Consider the following 22415-nt stretch of genomic DNA (forward strand, 5'->3'; position numbering starts at 1 on the left):
CTGATGATAAAAATGGGTGCTGACCAAAGGATAAAAAAGAAAGAAATGGACCATTACTTTCCAGAGTCAAGTTCCTGGACGAAGGGGAATGGTTTGAAACTCCAGAGACGGAAGCAAGCTCAGATTAGGTCTAAGGAGGAATTTTTTTACCAGGGGAAACACTGACAGAGGGTGCCCGGAGATGTGGGAGGTGCCTCCTCCCTGGAAGCATCCAAGCTCAGGTCAGGCAGGGCTCTGAGCCACTTGAAGATGTCCCTGCTCGTTGTGGGTCACCAGGTCCAGATGACCTCGAACGGACCCAGACAACCCCAACCAGGCGAGGATTCTGCTTGCTTTGCGTGTGAAAAGCAGCGAGGCTGGAGATTATCGGAGGGGGGTCCCCCAAGAAAACCCCTCCCTGGCGCTGCTGTTTCCCCTGCAGCCGCTTCGCGCTCACCTGCAGCAGCTCCTGGGCAGAGAAGCGCCGCTCGTCGTCCGAGTCCAGGCTGCACTCGAGGAAGTCCCGCAGCAGAGCCGACAGGCGCCGCGGCTCCTGCAGCTGCGGGGTCCCGTTCTGCCGGATCAGAGCCCGAGCCTGCAGGAAAAGCAAAGGCAGCGCTGTGCCAGCTTCCTTCACACCCACAGCTGCTCACATCGACCCCGGTAACTCAGCCCCAGCTCCGGGGGCAGTTTCCTCCCTGGCAGAGATGCTGCTCACGGCTCATTTTTCTATGCCAACCAATAACCCCAAACCCTGATGCAGCCACAGCCATTGCAACACCCAAATGATCTTGCTTGAGAGGCCATTTAGTTGTCTGACTTTGTTAGTAGGAACCTCCATCAGAAACAGCACATTTTGCTTCTCCAAATACGGACACCAGCTTTACAGGCCATTTTCAAGAGTCAGTGTGGTCTGCGTGTGTTATTTTAAATTGCATCAAACACATGTCTGCAGTGCCACTGACACTGAAGTAAATGAATTCCTGATGCCCCATCCCAGAAATTGCCAGGCAAGGAACAGGAGGTTGGGGTTGCTGAAAGCTCAGGCTTGATGACAGAAAAGTAGCTTGGACTAGGAAGGAAATAGGTTGGACTACAGGGATGTTAAGCAATCATCTTCATGTTTTAGACAAGCTTCCCAGTGAGAAAAATCAGGGGGGAGTTCAACTTAAACCTCTCTTAAAAACCTCTTTTAGAAACTCCTTCAGAGAACTTGTTGGGTTTGGGGATGGGTTTTGGGGTTGGTTTGTGGTTTTTTTTCCAAGATAACATTAGAGCTGATACACTGGCTTCACATTTTCAGGTCATCCTCACTGACAGAAGAGCTGCAACAATTTGAAACCCAAAGCAAATTGTTGCTGGAGACTGCAGAATATTCATCTGCGTTCAGGCTCGAGTCTTCTGGGAATTCCCTTCCCAATATGCAGAAACCTCCAGCAGCTCCTCCCAGTGCAGGGTCAGCCTGTGCTCACAGGCCTCTGCAAACACTGGAGAATTTGCCTCTTACCATAGCCCCTGTTTCCTTGAAGTAAGGAGGTTCTCCTTCCACCATCTCGATGGCCACGATGCCGAAGGACCAAATGTCCACCTTGGGGCCATAAGGAGACCTGGTCACAACTTCTGGGGCCATCCAGTGAGCAGTGCCCACCATGGAGCTGCACTGGTCCTGCTCAGGGCTGAGCTGAGCACAGAGGCCAAAATCAGCTGAGGACAGAAACAAACACTGTCAAAGACAGCTGCAATGAGGAAACCAAGCACAAAGATTCCCCACTCTCAAGGTGAGAATGCAGTAGTGAAGTCAGCTGGAAAAGTCCTCAGGGCTGTGGCCAAGGAATGATGGAACTGGACCCTTAAATAAACCCTCAGCGTTCATGCAGTGGCTTTTACTGATTCCCTTGCAGTTTAGATTCCAACTCCCGTCCCTCTGGAAGGGCCATGCCCAGAGCAAAGCCACTCCTGACACTCTGCTCCTCTCCTGAGCTCTCTGCACGGGGCAGCCGCTCTCAGCTGGCAGCAGGGGCCGGGCAGTGCCAGCAGCAGCACTTGTGGGGCTCTGACCATCACTGGAAACAGCCTCACACTCACACCCCGGGAGCACCGTGCCTGGCCACGAACACCCACCCAGCTTGACAGAGCCAGCCATTCCCAGAAGGATGTTGGAGCTCTTCACATCTCTGTGGATCACCCGGTTGGAATGGAGGAAATCCAGGCCCTGCAGACACTGAGAGACAACAAGAAACACAAGAATAAAAATCAATTGTCACAACACATCACACAAGAAAGGACAGTTTGGAATTCTCCCAGCAGCAACTTTGCTGTGACAGGCCAGGAGACAGTCCAGGCAAATGGTTCAAGGCAAAGCTGAGAACAGCAAATCAAATCAAATCAAAGAGAGACAGAGAGAGTACCACAGCAGCAGGAAAGAGGACAAGAACAGAGTAGAAGTGTAGTGATACTGGCAGGCCACTGACTTCAGAGGCTCTTTCTTCTCCAATTCATAAAAACAACACAGAAACAAAGCCCTGAGCATGGAGCCCCTCCTGCTCTCACAGCCTGTTTGGAAGGACCATCGTGTCCAAGCCATGGGAAGCACAAGCAGGATCCCTCACCTCCCGACTGACAGCTGCCATCTCTCCTTCAGCCATGCGTGTCTGTCTGACAACGTCCTGCAAAGTTGCTCCATCCACGTATTCCATCACCAGCCAGAGATCTTCGTCAACAAGGAAGCTGGAAGAGGAAAACAACAGCATGGAGATGAATGTGCACTGCTCAATTCCCCCATGGAAAAGCCTCGAGTGGAGTTTTGTTTCCAGGTCACTTGTCAATGAGAACACGATCAGATGGAGAGACATTCCTGCACAGACCTTGGAATCTGCACAGTCTGAAGGAGAAAGAGACACCTGTGAGAAAGGAGATGCCTTAGATGGCAAGCAAGTGAAAAACACAGTTTAGCAACAGCCCAGATCAGTGTGGAACCACAACACTTGCCCCCAGCTGGTTCAGCATCTGAACTCATCAGTTCCACCATTCCCTCCAGAACAAGGCAATGCAACTTTCAGAGTTATCCAGGCAAGGAGGCCGTACAGCACTTGGGACAAAAGTTATCAACTCTTTGGAAAACCTTACACAAAGTCCCTTCAGAAACAGGCAAGGCCATTGAAAAATGGGCAAATGAGGCATTTCTGGAAACCTGGACTTCCTGGCATCTGCAGCAATGGAAAAGAGTTGGGAAGAAGAAGCCAAGGGAAATAATTTCTGCCATAGTTTTTCAGCACTTGTCATAAGGCACAGCAAAGGGGTTCAGCTTGAAGAAAAAAAACAAGCAAAAGCATGGAGGGAGTGAACTGCCAGGCTGTTGTTGAAGATATGGCCAGGTCAGGCTTTTTCAGAAGAGGCTACTGACTACGAATGAAAGATTAACACAGGGCCCTTGCACAGGATAAGACCTGAAGCACTCACCTGTCCAAAAAGATGACAATGTTGGGGTGGTTCTTGCCTTTCAGGAGCAGGATCTCATTCACAGCTCGTTCCCTGTTCTGCTCTCTGAGACTCATTTTCTTTATGGCCACCTGAAGTGACATTGCAGACCTTTAGCTGGAGGGGTCTGTGGCAGGAGACCACAGCAAGCATGGAGTGAATCTTTTTGGAGCGACAGAGCCAGGCTGTGCCAAACTGCCTTGGCATGGGACACCAGAGCTCAGCAAGTGCCATTCCCACAGCCCATTTCTCTGCTGGCTGGGGGCTGCTTACAGGACACGTGGCCAGAGACATTTGGCCTTGTAAGCTCTGCAGAAATGGTCCCTCAGCTGTCAGCCTCAAAGCTCTAACAACATTTTCTGCACCTACAGAATCTGCATCTTCTCAAATGGCCTTAGTTTATCACCACTCCGGTGATGATCATCATCATCATCATCGTTATTATTTAAACACATTTTGCAAGCAGGAGGTAATTCTGATGCTGTGAAACAGAGCAAAACAGCCCAGAACCCTTTAGCAATTCTATGGGACTTGGTCATGATTTCAAATGCCACTGCTCTGTTTGGGATTGTACAATAAAGCAAACACAGACATCCATTGTCACAGGGTGTCACTGACACCAGACCCAGTTGTGTTTCAACTGCAGCGTTTAGGAGAGAGCTTTGCTCTGGACATCCATCTTCTCATTTCTCTCCCTCTCTCTCTGTGAACAGCTGCAGTAGGACTAAAACCCCAAACTGAGCCCAAGCAGGATCTCTCCCTAATTAGGCCTTTGAAGATGAAAAGCAGGATGGAAAAACTGCTAAATAGTGTTCCTGTCCAAGGCTGGGATGAAGATAAATTGGGCCTCAGTCTCCACCTGCTGATGCATTCATGGTTTTAGATATGAAGACCAAGCCATGGTGTCCAGCTCTGACAGACACCACTGCCCTCCTTGCATTCCTCTGGGCACTTCAGAAGCACCAAGTCTGTCCCAGCTGTGTTCTGAAGGCTGACACTGCTCTGCCTTCAGAGGAGCAGCCTGTGCAGGAAAGCTCTGCTGGGCCCCCAAAGCTGCAGCCACAGCTCCCAGCAGAGGGGAAAGCCCTCGAGAGCTGCCAGACGTGCTGGACGTGGTGGCACTGACCTCTCCTCCAGTGGCCCTGTCGAGTCCTTTAGAAACAGTTCCAAAAGCCCTGGAGACAAAACAGCAGAGAAGAAAGAAGCAGAGCTTTAGGCTTTGGGAGTGAAAGGCAGCCCAGACAGGAGATCTCTGCTGCCTGCAGCATTCACAAAACACCTGCGTGCATCGACCCTTCAAACAGCAGTGCAGCAGCCACCAGCCGTCTGCCATGCAAGGTGTGCAAGAGAAAACTGAGCCCAACACGAAGGAAAAGGGCTGGAGCGAATGTCCACACTGAATTCCTTTAGTTCAAAACCTGAGGTGGGAGTTGGTGTCTAAAGAAGTGGAAAAGAATGTATTTCATCCTTTTGCATTTCCTGCCTAAGACTTGCAGGATCCACAAGGGCCCTGCCATCAGGCAGGTGATGCATTTTCCCCTCGAGTGCAGCAGCTCTGTGTCTGTTACTGAATGCATGGAGTTTATTACCTGTGCTGAAAAAAGCACTTCTTAGTTCTTCTTGAGAACTGTTTTCTGAGAGTCACCAGATGGTGAGTTGCTCTTTAGGGCAATCAAATTCCAGGCACAGAAGACCTTCCAGGTCCTGCTCCTTGCTGCAGGCAGGACACTGCCAGCCTCAGAGGCCTTTGACTGTGCCTTCTGACCACAGTTATCAATTCTGATCAAAACTGAGAGACAGCAGGATCATACCCCAGTGTCGGAGGGTGTTTGGAGCTCTCCTGACTCCAGCAAAATACCTGGGCCCTGCTTGTGCAGAAGGAACTGCCATGCACTTACCCTTGGCCAATCTGCTCCAGTCCCAGGTATTTCTCAGCAGGCTCCCCCACGCTCACGATGTTCCCTGAAAGAAACCACGTGGAAGATGCTCCCTCCCAGATGGAGACCCCGCCTTGCAGCAGAGCCAGAATGCAGCCCCACTCCCTGGGGCCATGAGCCCCTTGGTGTCAGCTGGGGAAGGACAATGAATGACTCGGTGACATTCAGCTGCAGAGCAGCACTGGGTGCAGCTCATGCTGAGACACACACACAGCACCCTGCTCTGGCACACAGGAACAGAACAGACGTACTCAGCTGCATCAGGCACCGCTCCCCTGTCCCCTCTGGCTGCAGGGCTGTGCTGCTGTCAGAATGTTCAGCCCAGGATCCCACAGCGGAGGGAGGTTCAGTGTGCTCTTCCCAAGCAGAAGGAGGTTCCTCGTCCTCTTCCCAAAATGCTGCAGGTTCTCCATCCTCTTCCCAAGCAGAGGCAGGTTCTCCATCATCTTTCCAAGCCGCGAGACGTTCACCATCCACATCCCGTGCTGGGATATGTTCACCCTCCTCTTCCCGAGCCACAGGATGTCCTCTGTCCTCATCCCACACCGGGAGATGTCCGTCGCCCTCATCCCACGCCATGGGAGCTTTTCTATCCTCGTCCCATGCCAGGGGATATCCACCATCCTCCTCCCATGCCGGGAGATGTCCACTGTCCTTGTCCCACACTGCGGGAGCCTTGCTGTTGTATTCCCAAACCACGGGGTGTTCACCATCGTCCCCCAGAACAGCGGGAATCTCACTGCTGTCTTCTTCCTCTTTGGAAGCAGAGGCAGCCAGAGGAGGTGCTGATGCAGCTTTGGTGCCCTGAGGACAGACAGTAGCGTGAGGGACAGGAAGTTCGATCTCAGTTGTCACCTTATTTATCCTCAGCTACACATCCAGCTGCACGAAGCACAAACAGAGTTCAGAGTTGTACAAACTAACAATGGGCTAAAAGTGACATTGCCACTTATTGTTGGGAATTCGGTATTTCACCATGGCTAAGGCAAATCCTCTGCCTGCAAAACCAGACCTGCAGCTCTTCTAAAACTCTTCAGCAGAAAAGGAGAAAACTGCCAGGGATCTCTTTGCTGCTGCTGCTGCTGCAAAGACCCTGACAGGGACTTTCCTTCGGCCTCCCAGGATGGCACTCGGCTGCCACACACAGAGCTCACAATTTGCTGCACAATTCTGAACACCAGAGGTTTCTTCCCACTCACCGAAGGAGGAGCTGCTTGGGATCCACGCATGAGGTGCCCTGCAATGGGAGAGGGAACATGAACCAGATGCTGGTAGGAAAAAAATTGCCCGTGGTGGGAAATGCCACGGAGCAAGGTAACCCCAAGAGAACATTTTGCTTTCACAGCATCCCTCCAGGAGCCACAGTCCCTTCACAGAGCAAGCAAGAGAACAGCACAAAATCCTGGGCTGTGTCAGTTCTTGGCTGGACCAGCAAACAAAGGGAGTTCCAGGCTCCACTGCCACAGACGCCCTGCTCGAGGGAACAGAACCCCCCCAGGCCTCATTGCAAACGCCTCGCTGGCTGCAGACACCCCCTTTTTGAGCTGCAGCTGCTGGCAGGAGCTCTCCCAAACCAACGGTGTCTTCATGGCAATTTGGTTACAAAGTCAACTCAAAGGTCCAGAGGAAGAACAGAAAGCACACAGCAAGCCCAAAGCCACAGATGCTGCACCGAGAGAAAACCTCAACTTACTTGCCAAGTGGGTTAAAAAATACCCCGAATAAGCCACAGAGTAGAGAGTGCAAACTGCAGCAACCACTTGCTGGATCATTGTGGCTGCGCTGCACACGTCTGCAGGCTGCACCCCTGCAGGCACACACGGACACGGGTCAGGGCTGGGCTGGCTGCCGAGAATGCCTCGGGCAGGAGGATCCTCCGGCAGTCAGCAGGCACCCAGAGCCTCTGGGCACTGAGGCCTCTGTGTCCCACAGCAACGGGAGCACCGCTGGGATGTGGCAACGCTCCTGTGACATCACAGCAGCAGCTCACGAAAAGAACGCTTGGAAGGTTCTCTGTGTCACTGTGATAGGTTGACTTAGGAAGAAGAAACTCAGAAGAGGTTCTTCCTAAGGGAATTTTTTCTCTGGGGGTTGGGATACCTGCAACAGCCAATTAAAGAAAGTTAGTTCGCTCCGGGAACACACATTTTGAAGGAGGTAATCCAGAACTGAGTCTCTTTGTCTTTCCAGTGGCTGAGCAGGTAACACCAACCCGAGCTTCCCCCTTCCCCCATGCGGGGGGGAGGCTCGGGAGGCCGCTTGGGCCCCGTTTGCCAACGAGGGGGACCCGATGGCCGGGGGGAGAAAAAGTTGTGTGATAAGACCTTCACGGCTTCCTCCTCCATGGGCCTGCGGCTCTGGCGTGGGGGGGAGGCCGACTCTTGCTGCTGCCGGACGGGCCGGGCCTGCCCGGGTGGCCATGAGCAGTGTGGGGCTGCAGCCCAGCCCCAGAAAGGCTGATTGACACCTCAGCTGCCCCCCCAGCACGGCCTGAGCCTGGCCCAACTTTAGTAGTTGTGTTAAACTTTAACTCTTTAGTGCTCAGATAAGGTTTGCAAAGCCTTCAGCCTTTCCTTTGAATATGAAAGGGAATAAAAAGATTTCTGAAGTCAGTGATGTAAGAGCTAAGTTTTTGAGATGGAAGGAGAATGAGAAGATGCTGAAATGTCTGAAAATATTTTTGTGAAATTGTAGGGATGAACTGATGTACTGAATATTCCTATAAACCATGGAAAGAGACATGAAGATTGGGAGAGGGCGGGAAGGAGTGATCTGAAAAATCTTATTCTGAATTTTTTTCTCTCTCTCTTTTTGCTTATGTAGTTAATAAATTTTCTTTTATACTCTCTCAAGTTTTAGGCCTGCCTTGCTCTTTTGCTCCTGGTTCTGTCTCACAACAGAAAAAATAAGTTTATTTAAATTGGCAACTCAAACCGAAGACAGATGGTCATGTCAGGATCACAGCTGAGTCATCGTCATGGTCATCTCATGGTCATGTGTAGCAATGAGGAACAAAGACACACAGATTTGATTGCTTGCTCCGAAGAAGATCGTTTATTGTAACCAACTGAGCCTTTTTATACTCGAAACTTAACCCAAACTTAGCCCAAACTTTACTGAAACAAGCCCGCATTGGCTGCCTGTCACTGCGGTGTCGCTGTTGGCGTGTCCCTTTACCCAGTCAGCTCTCTGATCATGTGGTGTCCACGCATCTCCCCAGCCCATCACTGCCTCACACACGAGGTGACCACCAAGCCACTCTCCGGCCATCTGAGCCGCAGCTGAGCCCTTCCCAGAGTGCCCGCACCCGCAGGGAGCGCAGGGCTGGATTTGGCCGCCACAGAGTTGGTGACCCTCGTGAGATCCTCGGTGCATTTAGTTCCTACAGGAGTGTGGGCACCGCTGGGAAATGATCTGCATGCCTTGTTAATTGGATGTTCTTCCACCGCTAGCCTGGGGCAGGATCTCTCCCGGTCCTCCTCTCAACTCCCGGGCCTCTCCTCAGCCAATCAGAGAAGGCACCAAAATAATTGAGCCAATCAGAGCGCGCGGCGCTGATGACTCCTCAGGCTGTCCCAGAGCGCCCAGAGCTCCTCACCTGGACTCCACCCGCGCCCCGCCCCCAGCGCCCCCCGCCAGGAGAATTTGGGGAGGGGGTATCGCGTTTTATCTTCTTTTTTCTTTTTCTAGAGTCGAGATTAAATGCTCTAGACACGGAATTTCGTGTTCGGACTCAGATATTTATTAATTCTTATCTATATTACAGTGAGTTCTACAACACTTCTAGGTAACAGGCTAAAAATGGACACGTATCTCTCTCTACAAGGCCTTTTAAGGGCCAATGAGTCCAATTAAAAAAAGACACCATAATAGCCCAAGAACCAATCACCCGTGACCTGAAATGCGGAATTTTCTAATTACAGAAGTACCACCTTGACCCATGAAGAAAGTGAAGAAGAAAGAAACCTCCGCCCTAAAATCTCCATCTTGTTTAATATATATTACTATATTCTAAAATCACAAATTCTAAATTTTCCACTATGTGACACTGCACATTTCTATTCCAACAACACACCAGTGATCCCAGATCTATCACTCAATTCTGGAAACCTTCTTCAGAGCCTCAGGTCAAAAGCAGTGTTTTCCTGGGGGTCAGTGCCTGTCAGCACAGAAAGCCCAAACCCCTCAGTTTCCAGGGTTCCAACAGGGGAGAGGTGTCAGACCCTGCCCGGCGCTGGCCATGGGGCGTGTGGGGCAGCTGGGGCCCTACTGGTGCCACTGGGAGCCCCCCAGGCTGGGGGCGCGGAGCTCTCGGGTGAGCGGGAGGGGCGGGAAGGGAAGTGGTGGGAACGGTGGGAACAGTGGTGAGAGAAAGGGAAATGGGGAGGTGGGACCCCCAAACAGATGTTGCGGGGGGCAGGCGACTGGGGAGTGTTGGGAAAGGGGGAGGAAAAGACAAAGAAGGGTGGAAAAGAGGAACTGGGACAGCGGGAAGAAGGGTCCCATGGCGGCCGCGGGGCACTGGGGCTGCGGAGCCGGGGTTGCCCCGGAGCTCTTGGCTACTGTGGGCTGCTGGGGGGACACCCCCGGACCTGTGTCCTGCACACACAGCGCTGTTCCAGGAGATGGTTTAGTCCGAGTGTCACTTCATTCACGGCACCGACCGGCTGAGGTTCGTGGAGAGGAACATCTCCAACCGGGAGCAGTTCCTGCACTTGGGCAGCGATGTGGGGCTGCACGTGGGGACACCTCCTTTGGGGACAAGGCTGCCAGGCACTGGAACAGCGACCCGCAATGGATGGAGTACAGACGGGCTGCGGTGGACAGGCACTGCCGGCACAACTACGAGTTGTCCAGCCCGTTCCTCGTGGAGCGCAGAGGTGAGCGTGGGGCACAGCGTGTCCCCTCGGGCCCTGCCCTGGGAATGACCCTGGAGCCCCCCAAAACCTCCCTGGGAATCACCCGAGACACGTCAGCCCTTCTTGTGCCCATCCCCGGGGCCTCCTGCCCCTCACCCCAAGTGACTACAGTGGCTCTCCCAATCCATCCCAGTCTCTCCCAGTCCATCCCAGTCTGTCCCGGCGTCCTCATGGTCCTTCCGAGTGTCACCAGAGTCCCTCCAAATTCCTCTCAGTCCACAGCCATTCCATTCCCTGTCCACTCCCAGTGTTTCTAATTCCAATCCGGGACCTCCACCGTCTCTCCCAGTGCCTTCCCAGGCACTTCCAGTCTGTTCCAAGTCCTTTTCAGTCCAATTCCAGACCGCTACCCTCTCTCCCATTATTCCAATCCACTCCACTCTCTCCAATTTTATTCCCAGTCTTTCAAAGTACCACACCAGCCCTCCTTCACATATCCCAGTTCCCCCAAGCTGATCCCAGTGTGTCCCCACTCTCTCCCAGCGCCCCCCAGTGTCCCCATCTCACTGCGGCCCTCGAGCTCCCAGCCCGGCCCCGGCTGCCTGCTCTGCTCCCTGATGGATTTCTACCCTGCCGACATCCAGCTGAGCTGGTTCCAGGGCCAGCAGGAGCTCTCGGGACACGTGGTGGCCACTGACCTGGTCCCCAATGGGGACTGGATTTCTACCAGCTCCTGGTGCTGCTGGAAACCCCTCCTGGCACGGGGTCAGCTCCAGCTCCAGGTGGAGACGTCAGCCTGGAGCACCCCCTGAGCCGGCACTGGGGCACGGCCCGGACCCCACAGTGTGGGGGGAGTGGGAGAGGAACCGGGAGAGCTGGAAGACGGATTAGGGTGTGCTGGGAGTAACTGGGGGAGAGTTTCAGAGAGTCTACTTGAAATTGGGAGTACGGCTCAGGGGTTTAGAAGGTCTGAGAAGGAGTTTGAAGAATGCTGGGGAGGGCGGGATGGGGTTGTAGGGGTCCTGGTGGGCACTGGGAGGGAGTTTGGGGGTACTGGGTGTTACTGGGAGGAATTTGAGGGAGTCTGGAGGGGATGGAAAATGATCAGGAATTGGAAAGCAGTTGGAATGAGGCTGGTTGTGATGGGAAGAGACTGGGATGGTGTAGGTGAATCCTGGTGGGACTGGGAAGGGACTGGGAGAGGGTTTGGGGGTTCTTGGGCAGTGGGGGGCAATTGGGAGGGGGCTGTGGGATCCTGAAAGGGACAGGAGGTGCTTTGGTGGGTCCTGGGGTGGCTGGGAAGAGTTTAGGAGGAGGTTTCAGGGGGCCCTGTGTGGGCTGGGGACGATTGGGAAGGTGCTTGTAGGGGCTTGGGGTGTCTGAGAGGTTTTGGGGGTCCTGACCCCTTTGGACACCCAGAGATGCCGCCGGACTCCGCCAGCAGCAAGGTGACAATGGGGATCGAGGGTTCCGTGTTTGGCTTCGCCTTCCTGGCCCAGGGGCTCGGCTCTACCTGCGAAAGAAGGTGAGGGGGGTCCTAGGGAGTCATATGCCCCCTATCCTGGAGCGTGTGTGCTCCCCCTGGGGCCCCCACCCAGGGTCACCCACTCTTCTCTGCCCACAGAGCTCCTGAGCCAGCAGCAGTGGCCTTCCACCAGCTGGGACCCCCAGATCCATCCACCCGCTGATTTTGGAGGCACCGTGTGACCCCCCAGCACAGCTGCTCCCAGTGCTCCCAATAAAGCTGCCCAGTTCGCCCCGGTCCCGTTTATTGTGGGGCGGGACTGGGGAGGAACTGGGGGGACCCCGCGGGGGGATCGTGACTGGGCGGGGAGGGCGGGTCCAGGTGGGGAACACTGGGTGCTGCGGGTCTGCCCGGCAACCGGTGAGTCATCACAGCTGCTCTCTCTGATTGGCTGAATCTTCTTCATCGCATTCTCTGATTGGCTGAGGAGAGGCCCGGCAGTTGACAGAAGGAACAGGAGAGATCCCGCCCCGAGCACCGGCACGGGAACAACAGAGCCAGCCTGGGCACAGCGAGGGAATTTATTACCAACCAAATCACAGCAGCACAAGGAGAAGGGAAAGAAATCTCTCCAACCCCTTCCCCCCACCCAACGGGGATAACCAGGACCAAAGATCACCAGGGCTCTGCCCAACGGGGGTCACTGGGGATCATCCAACACCGATCCTCCCACGGGGGATGGAGCTGGAGCAGAGCACGAAGCTCTTCCCACACTCGGGGCACTCACAGGGCTTCCCTTAGTGGTGCCTCCGTTGGTGTCGGGTCAAGTGAGAGCTGTGTGAGAAGCTCTTCCCACACTCAGGACACTCGTAGGGCCTCTCCCCAGTGTGGATGCGCCGGTGGACAGTGAGGGTGTCGTTGCGGTTGAATCTCTTCCCGCAGTCGGGGCAGCGGAAGGGCCTCTCCTCTGTGTGAATCCGCTCATGTAGGAGGAGACTGGAGCTGGTCTGAAACCTCTTCCCACACTCAGGACACTTGTAGGGCCTCTCCCCAGTGTGGATGCGCTGGTGGCTTCTCAGGGCAGTGCTCCACGCAAAACTCTTCCCACATTCCAAGCAGGTGTAGGGCCGTTCCCCTGTGTGGATCACCTGGTGCTGCATCAGATAAGAAATAGTCCTGAAGCTCTTCCTGCATTTCCCACACTCATAGGGCTTCTCCCCAGTGTGGATCATCTGGTGTTGGATCAGCTTGGAGCTGTAGCTGAAACCCTTCCCACATTCCAAGCACTTGTGGGGCTTCTCCCCTCCATGAGGCTTCTCCACCAGCTCTGAGCTCTGCCTGGATCTCCGGCCGCCTTCCCGGCTCAGGGAGGGTCTTTCCTCCTCGCAGATCCCTGGGCTGGGTTTGCAGCCCCTCTTCCTGTGGGATCTCTGGGGTATTTCCTCCTCCTCCATCCACCGACGCCTTTGGAATGACAAATCCTGGTTTGGGGGAAAACACAAGAGAGCACCTTGGGCTGGGGGTTTCTCCTTCCAAAGTGCAATTCAGGAAGTCATTGGGCATCTTGCGTCTCTAAGAACCTCCAAAACACAACGATTCAGCACAAAAATTATCCAAACATCAAGACATAGATCAAAAACTCCCCAAAAAGCAAGTTTCAGCCCAAATCCCTTCCAAAATATAAAGATTCAGCCGCTGCAAAAAACCAAAGCACCAACATTTAGCCCAATAAAGCTCACAAACACCAAGATTCACCCCTGTGAAAATCATGGATGGTCCTCTTCAGTCACCTGCTGCATGTGGGGGGAGCAACGCTCCTGGGGCTGGGGCAGAGGCTGCAGATACAGGGAGGAGTGGAACATTGTGCTGCTTCCCATTTCTGACCCTCTTGCGGTGTCCCTACTCTTCCTCACACTCCTCATCCTCCATTACTCTTCTTTCTCCTGCACAATCCCACCTGCTCCTCCCACGTGCATCCTTTGACCATTTTGTTCTTCAACCCTGCTTCTCCTTCCCTTCTCCTGCTGCCCCCAGGCCCAGCACCCACTGCCGGCTCCCTCTTCCCCCCAAACCCACAGCATCCCAGCGCAGGGGCAGCGATGGAGCTGGGGCAGCTCGGGCTGGGGCAGCGCTGGGCTCTCGGCCGCTCCCGCCCGCACTCGCTCCCCACTGCAGCCGCTGCCGCCACCACAGCGCGGGGGGGCCCGGCCTTGGCGCTCCCCGCTCCCACCTCCCCAAATTCCCCTGCCGGGGGGCGCTGGGGCCAGGAGACCGACGAGTGACAGATCAGGGGGTTTGGGAAGAGTCGGCAGCCAGACAGCACTGAAAATCTCAGCAGGGACTACAGTGGCATCTTCGGGGACTAAACATGGCAGGGCACCCATGGAGGGTAAAAAGGGAAAGCCACGAAGGGATCCCAGCAAAAGAGATGATGATCCCAAAATATCTCTGAAGGGTCCCTTGGGAGCATGTTGAGGTAGTTTGTACATTATTCCAGAGGTAATCAAGGATATGGACACCCAGAGGGGCAATAAGGGAAGTCCAGAAGAGAGTTAGACAGCAAGGGATGGATGGTGTTGGTGTGCTGGGAAGGGATTGGGTGAAGGGGAGTGTGCAGGAATATGGTTCAGGAAAGAAGCAGCAGGAGGAATCTCTGTGGGAAGAAAAAGGGTGATGGAAAAGAGGAGGAAGAGAAAAATTCTGAGGATGTTTTTCAGTAGGCTCTTATCCTCAGAAGTTGCCAGCTGCTGCAGATCCTTTGTATCCGCGGTTGCCAGGACAGGCACACAAGGAGGTCAGGATTCCAGGGGGTTTCTCTGTGCTGGCAGCGGCAGGAGCGGGCGCAGAGGGGCGGCACCGGGAGCACGGGCTGGGGGCCTGTGGGGAGCTGCGGGGCCGGGCCGGGGCTGTGGGGCAGCCGGGGCTCAGCGCCGGGCGCTGCCTGAGCCCAGCACCCCCCGGCAATTGCAGGCCCGGCAGTGGCCCCCGGCCCCCAGGAGGCTGCGGGACGCCCCGGCCGCTGCCCGGCCCCGTGGAGCTGCCGGCCCTGCCCGCCGGGGGGGCCGCGTTTGGACACTGCGGCAGGACAGGCACCGGCTCTGGGATACGGGCTGGCCACGGCAGCCACAGCACAAGGAGCAGCACGAAGGAACAGCTGCGAAATGGGCATTGGACGGGCAAGCATCCAGATTAGCTTTTAAGGACTTTCTCTGGGTCACTGCAGAAAGGAATGATTTAGCAGAAAGCTCAGCAGCTGTCAGAGGATGAGCACCCCCAGGCACTGAGGGGGCTGCAGGAGGGGCAGAAGAAGCCCCTGGAGCAGTTGGTCACAAAGGCACAGCAGGGGAATGCAAGAAGGGATGAGGAAAAGGCCAAGGGGAAGGCAAAGGCCATGGCAGAGTTTCTACAGCCCCTGAGGGATGAACCCCAGGGCCCAAGGGGGCCCCAGCACCCAGGGGCTCTCACATCCTTACACCATCCTGAACCAGGTGCCCTCCTCACACTGCCACCATTCAGTCCTTGATGGCAAAGATGCTTTCTGGGGATGCCCACTCACACAGGATGGTAAACTGGATTTTGCCTTTGAGTGGGAACAAGAGGTAGAAGGGAAAATGGGAAAGACATGGACAGTCCTTCTGCAGGGATGCACGGAAGCACCAGCCTTATTGGGGCAAGCCTTGCAGAAAATATCACAAGAATTTACCCCAACCCCAGGGATTGGGTCAATGCAGGATGTGGATGACTTGCTGCAATCAGGAGGACAAGAAGTGGCAGAAGAAGCCTCTGTGAAATGGCTGAATGTTCAGGCTAAAAATAATTTTTGAGTATTTGAAATAAAAGAGGAAATGATGGAGAATAGTGTTAAATATTCAGGATGTATTTTGAATGAAGGTTTGTGGTGTATTGACCCAGAGAGGATCTGGGGAATCTCAGAAGTAATCCAGGACTGAAAAGGACGTGCAAGAATTCTGAGGATTAATAGGAAATTGCAGGACCTGGATTGAGGATTCCCGGTTCTAGCCAGAATATTGTATGACTTTTTAAACCCCAATAGCTTCAATGTTGTGGTATGGACAAGAGAAAAGAAACAAAAGCTGAGAAAATGAAAAATAACAAAACAACTGGTGACCTAGCTATGGCACTTCAAGTCTCAGAAGAGAAATTTGAATTGCATGTGTGTTTTAAGTACGTATTATATTACATTACTGACTTTTTGTAAATATTAAAATGAATATTCTATGTTGAAAAACTTTGCTGCGTGAATATAGTTTTAGTTCTGTGATTAACAGAACTTATAAGTAGTAGTGATAAATATAATTCTTTGGACTATAATATTTTGATGTAAAAAGCTTTTGTTCATGTAAATAACTCAGAGAATCCTAAAAAAGATAATCAGAAAATTATTCACAGTCCTGGATTATGGAACACCAGAGAAGGAAAAAGAATTATTTACAGGTCAAGGAGAATGATTCTGAATAATGCATGAAGGTCGATGAATATGCAACATGTTGCTGCATTTAGGAAGTGTTTTCTGAGTCAGTGTGTGCCCATGGCTGAAGGCCAAGCATCCGGCCATTATAACCTTTGGCCAGAGCCAGGGCAGATATTCAATTCTCTCCCTTGGAATTGATCTTTGCAATTCCTTACCCTGGTAATTCTCCACCTAGTGCGGGCTGGAGATAAGGGATGTATATTTCATGCAGTCTGTGGCCAGAATCCTGTCTCTTGTGAAATCTCTGCCACAGGAAGCTGGGCTGGCACAGAGCCTGCCTTGGCACTTTGCTGTTCACAACATCCACCCAGGACTCTGCCTCTCAATTACACTCACACACTGGGCTGCCTGCGATTCCATTGCTGGAAAGTATACCAAATTTAATTGTTTTTACATTTCATTTTACTAGTCAAGCTTGCTTTATATTTGTCCCAGGAAAGAGATTTTAAAAGCTTTTTTTAAAAGGAATTTTAGACCACTCAACAGAAATAACCACTGCAACAACCTGGGAATAGCCCAAAAGATACCCACAAAGAGAACGACATTCAACAAAACATCAAGGAAACATCAGCAAACATCAAGGAACACCCACCCCAGACACTGCCCCTGGCTCAGATGGAGACACCTGGTCTGGAAAAGACTGAGAAGGAAATCCAGGAATGCGGATCTAATTAACATCAGAAGAGGAGAAATCCGTGTGCAATAGGAAACCAAACACTAAGAACTACACAGCTTGGAAGCAATGAACACTAAACCAATGGATTTCAATGGGTTCAGACAGTAAAAAGTTTAGGGAAAATCCCGTAAAATTCACATCTCATGGAATGAATTTCTCTGCACACCCGGGCTATGTGTGGATGAAATGATTTCTGTTGCTCATCCTGACCAGGATCAAGTACTGCCTTGACTCTCTAACATTAACATACTGTTGGAGAGTTTTTGTTTTTCCTGTACTTTCAGTGACAAGATTACAGCATTAGGAAAATTTGTCATAGTAATCCTACTTTTATATTCTGAGTTGGGTTTGGACCAAGGGTATGAGAATCAATTTGTACTCCTAGGAGAAGAAATAGAAAAATCTAGATTGCATTGGAATTTCTTTGTGTGTATTTGTGGGTGGCTCTTAATGATGGCACAATTTCAGAAAGAGTTTTTCGATGCTCACCTTTATGTTGCATTTTGCAAAACTACAAGAGTATTAATACTGAGGCTTCAACACATAAACAGTTAGTAAAATATCGTTAAAAAAAAAGAGAAAAGAAAAAAAAACAGATTGTGGGGGTGCACATGTGGATCACCTAATGGCTGCTCTGTAATAGAAGCACTGGATCCAGGCACAGCCAGGACAGGAGCTTGAGAAATGCAAATTAACACTGCTAGGGCAATGTGTGCACAATGAACCAGGATCTTCATGCCTGGGGGGGGAATTTCGCTGATTTCCTCTGTCCTTCACCCCAAACTCTGCCTGCTTGCACAGATGGAATTTGCACAACTAAAGGCAGAGCCCATAGTGAGGATATCTGACTGCAACAGAAATTGGTTAAGCTGCAAAGGGAATCAGCAAACGGAGAATGTTGGGAAAGCTTTACTAAAAAAAGTGGGGGGGAATCATCCCTTTCCCTGCTCCAACCTGTGCTGTCACTGTCCAGGTTATATAGGGTGTATTGGGGCACTGGGGTGGTTTTGGTGCCACAAGTTCAGGGAAATGAGTTGGAAATCCAAGTATGTGGTGATTTAATTCGAGAAAAGTGGTCAATTGATGCAGCCCTGGATGGAGGGAGCACCCAAAAACGCAAAAAAGATGAACAGACACCAGAGCCAATCCTACAACACCATGGACCAGCCCCTGGGAACCCTAACGAATTCATACCAGGACACAGAAAATCCATCCATAATTTGATTGGCAGAATTAGGATAAAAAGAATCCTCGAAATAATAACCAACCACACAGCTCCAGCTCCTGACCTTCCTGACGACCAATCCACTGAAATAAGGAAGGAGACATTTCCCATGGGATAGGATCAGATTATCTATTCACAGAAGGAGGAGTGTGTGGAAAATTACATGACTCAAACTGCTGTTCGCAAATAGATGATAACTGAAAAGTGGTGAAAGAGATAACAAAGGAAATAAGAAAATAGCTCGTATTCCAGAGAAAGGATGGGAATGGGACACGTTTTCGGGGTTCCCTGGCAGACCATTGCTTAAACGAATGCTGCTCCTTCTCTGACGTGCTGCAGCAACTCTCAGCTTTTTACCATGCACGACACCTTGCTCCAAAGAGGACGCAGGAAAAGAGATTGAGTCAATGGAAATTAAAAGTTTGTTTTAGCGCTATTCTTGAGAAAATGAGAAAAGGAGGGATTGAAAGCAGTAAGATTAATATCGTAGTAGGAGTGCATATTAACGAGGACATGCAGTAGGTGGATCGGGAAGTCTGAACCTTCCAAGTACCTCAGCCAGAGGGGACGGAGATGGGGGCGGGAAAATGAGGATAAAAAGGAGGCGGCGCTTTAGAGACCGCATGGCAAATGCCGCATGGCCTCTCTCTTTGTTCATCAATAAAGTCACTTCTGAAGGACTCCTCTGTCTCCTGCGGGCACAAAAACCTCTGCCCACAGGAATTTTCCCGCACAGCCCCGGGCACAGGGCAGACACCTCTGTGCCACCCACAGCAACCGGGACGAGCCAGCGCTGCTCCGGCACCGGCTCCTGCCGAGGCCCCAGCGGGAAGGAGACCGCGGGCAGCCGCTCCCGCAGCGCCCTCAGCCCAGCGCCAACACGGGCCCGCACCGGCACAACCAACCCGCCAGAGCCCCCTGCCGCCCCCTCGGCCCGCAGCGAGCCCCGAGCCCCCGCAGAACCCAGCGCGGCTCCCACCTGCGCTGGGGCCGCCTCCGAGCTCCGCCGCCGCCTCCCCGGGCTCCGGCCGCTGCCGCCGCTGCCGGGCCCGCACAGACGCTGCCACAATGGCGCCTTTGCTGCTCTGCCCAATCAGCGCGCGAGAACCAGGAGTGACATTGGCACAATCAGCCAATGGCAGCGAGGGGCGGGCTCTGCACACGGCCCAGCCTCGGCCCGCGCTCTCACGGCCCCCCGGGCTGTGGGAGGGCAAAGGCGGAGATGAGGAACAGCCCTGGAACGGGCCCGGGCCCGAGCCGCCATTGGCCTGGAAACACAAACAAAGTTCTCCGCAGCTCCCGGCACGCCTTTCCCAGCCCCGCGTGTTCGCTGCCTCCGGCTCAGCGCGCAGCCCTGGAGCCGCACTGCCGCTACCCCTAATTAGGAGCGTCTGTGCTTGGCTTTAATTTCCCCCAAAAAGGGAAAACTGCCCCAAACCCCTGTGGATGAGTGGGAGAGGGGAGAGATTTCTGGCAGAAAACTCCAAAAACTCAGAGCAGGATAATGAGAAGTAAATGAAGACCCTTCAAACCAGCTTTCCACTCGCCTCCCTCCTTCCAGCTTCACCTCCTACCCCGGCAGTGCAGGGTTGGAGAAACGACGCTCACTTTGTAAAATTTTAAAGGTTTATTAAATCTTAGCAAAAAAAAATACACCAAAAGACTTGAATAAAGAGAAAAATCGGCGCTGGGAGCACAGGACTAAAGCAGCAGACCCGGGTGTGATTTGGGGGCCCAGGGGGGTCCCCGGGCCGCCCCCCCCGATCTCGGCCAACGGCTGCGAGTGGCGCGGCCCCGCTGCTGAGCACTGACCCCGTCCCGGGGGCCGCCGGGACCCCCCCGGAAAAAACCCGCACCTGCACCCCCCCTTCAGTCCCTCCGACCTTCCCATCCCTAAGGGGGAAAGGGGGAAAGGGGAGGACCTGGGGCGGGATCACCCGGAGACCCCCCGGGGTGAGGAGCAGGAGGGGAGGGGGGGTTTGGCTCGCGCTGAGTGCGGGGTCCCGCGCGAGGATTTCGGGGGGGTTCGCTCGAGGAATTTTGGGGTTCCTCGTGCGACGGATCCTCGTGCAAAGGGCTCCTCTCGTGCCACCGTCTCCTCGTGTCACCCAGACCAGTCTGGGGAGCTCTTTGTGTCACCCAGAGGAATTTGGGGCTCTTCGTGTCACTGAGAGCCCCGCGAGAGTCACACCGAGAGCCCTGTGTCACTGGGTGCCCCCAGCTTCTTGTGCCACCCGGATCCCCTGAGTGTCACCAGCCCCGTGCCAGGGTCCCCAGTGTCACCGGGGTCTCTCTCTGTGTCACACACCAGGAACCAACCCCCCCCTCCGAGCACCAGCACCCCCGAATTTAACCGTCCTCGTGCACCGGGACCCCCTCAGGACCCTCGAGTTTCCTCTCTCCCCTCCTCGTGCACCGGCATCACCGGACCGCCCCCCCTTTCCCGAGGAATCGCCGGAGACCCCCTCCATCAATCACCGGGCACCGGGACCACCAGAGGACCTCCCCCATCAATCAGCACCTTCACCGTGCACCGGGACTCCCCCCCACCATCGAGCAGTGACACCCCCTCATCGTGCACCGGGACCGCCGGACCCCCCCTCAAACATCGCCAGCCTCGGGCACCGAGATCACCGGAGACCCCTCCATGAGTCACCGGGACCCCCCCGTCATGCACCAGGACCACCGGAGACCTCCCCAGGAATCACCGGACAGCTCCTCACGAATCACCGGGCACCGGGACGCCCCCTCGGGCACTGGGACTGGACCCCTCCCCTCGTGTACCGACCACCATCCGGTGCACAGGGCCCGGACCCCCCTTTGTGCCCCCCCTGCCCATCCCGGGGATTCCGCCCCTCCCCTCCCCTTTGACTTCCCCCGGGAACAGGAGCGGGAATGGGGGGGGGGGGAGGCGTGCTCTGGGGGGGCACCGGGGTGTCCCCAGCACCGGGGGGAGTCCCTTGGGGCTCGCTCCTTCCCCCCCCTTCCTCCGGTTATCACCAGGGCCCCTCCCAATTTACCGGGGCTCCCCCTATTCACTGCGCCCCCGTTCACCGAATGCCCCAAAGCGCTGGGACCCCCCCTCACTCACAGCCCCTCCCCCATCCATGGGACCCCCCCACTCACCGCTCCCCCCGTCACCAGGACCCCAAAATCCATGGGACTCCCCCCACACTCATCAAGACCCCCCCCAAATCCATGGGACCCCTCCCTCCCCCCCACTCACCACCCCCTTCTCAGCACTCCCCGGGCCCTCCCCATTGATCGAACGCCCCCATGGCCCCCCCAGCCCCTCGCCCTCGCATTGGGCCCCCCCGGGGCCGAGGCAGAGCCCTCCCTGAGGGACACCCCTCATCCCCGGCCTGCAGCCGCCCATGGAGCCGCTGACCACAACTCCCTGCCTGCGTCCATCCGGCCAATTCCTCTGGCCCCGCACAGCCCAGCCTGCAAAGCCAGGCCTGGCACTGTGGGGCTCGGGGGGTCTGTCCTGGGCCCCTGGGCCTCACAGGGCTCTGGGCACAGCAGCGGTGTCACACACTGAAATGTTATGGGCAATGGCTTAAACGCTGCCAGGAAGGAGATTTGCACATTATGGCGAAACTGAATAAAGAGGCTGAGACCACCCCAGCCCACCCCTCCTTCACCTGACTGCAGCTTTGGCCTGGGACTTGAGCGGCCTAGCAGCACCTGAGGTACCATCAAGGTGACACCATTGATCAATTGCCTCTGGTCTAGGGACAAGGACACGAGACTGAGGCAGGAGAATGTATCCAAAGCAAGGCAAAGCCAGCAGCTGTCCTGAAAATCAGCTTGGGCCAGGCTGGGGCTGGGGGAGGCCGTAGCCCACAGGCTCATCTGCTGAGGCCACGTTTGCACACACTGCCCACAGCCAGCCAGGGAGGACGAGAGTTCTGGGGCTGTGGGGGAACCTCTGCTCACAGGCACTCAACACCCATCCTCCCTCACACAAACTGGCTCCGCTGGAAAATGCCCAGCCCGGGAAGGCCACATCCACGGCACATTGCCGTGAGGGGCAGCTGAGGAGGGGCCAGAATCCATCCAAGAGCCCCAAAGCGCTGCCCAGACTCACTGCTGAGGCCTTGCAGCAGAGCACTGCTCCTGATGCAAAGGGATGCAGCAGAGCCAGAGGCTGCTGCCAGAGCCTGTGTCAGACTTGTCCCTGCCAGGGGAGGAACCTGGGCCTTCCCACCTGCCCCCAGTGTGTATGGACCCCCTGAACTCCGTGTTTGTGGGGAACCCTGAGCACCAAGAAGACAGAGATGTAGAGCATCCACAGGAAGCCAC

General features: G+C 54.4%; 2 protein-coding genes across 2 annotated transcripts in view; one reads left to right on the forward strand and one right to left on the reverse strand.

Moving 5' to 3' along the window:
* The window catches only part of LOC148219388 (uncharacterized), a 198893-nt gene that overhangs the window by 22346 nt on the left and 154132 nt on the right, over positions 1–22415 (forward strand). The gene's annotated exons all lie outside the window — the stretch shown is intronic.
* The window catches only part of LOC148219389 (uncharacterized), a 35297-nt gene continuing 25311 nt past the window's right edge, over positions 12430–22415 (reverse strand). Inside the window, 1 exon segment of the mRNA XM_088157624.1 lies at positions 12430–13020. Coding sequence (XP_088013750.1) covers positions 12515–13020 — 506 coding nt within the window. The 3' untranslated portion in view covers positions 12430–12514.

Source organism: Sturnus vulgaris, unplaced genomic scaffold (assembly GCF_052056855.1).
Source record: "Sturnus vulgaris isolate bStuVul1 unplaced genomic scaffold, bStuVul1.hap1 Scaffold_141, whole genome shotgun sequence".
NCBI classification, from domain to species: Eukaryota; Metazoa; Chordata; class Aves; order Passeriformes; family Sturnidae; genus Sturnus; species Sturnus vulgaris.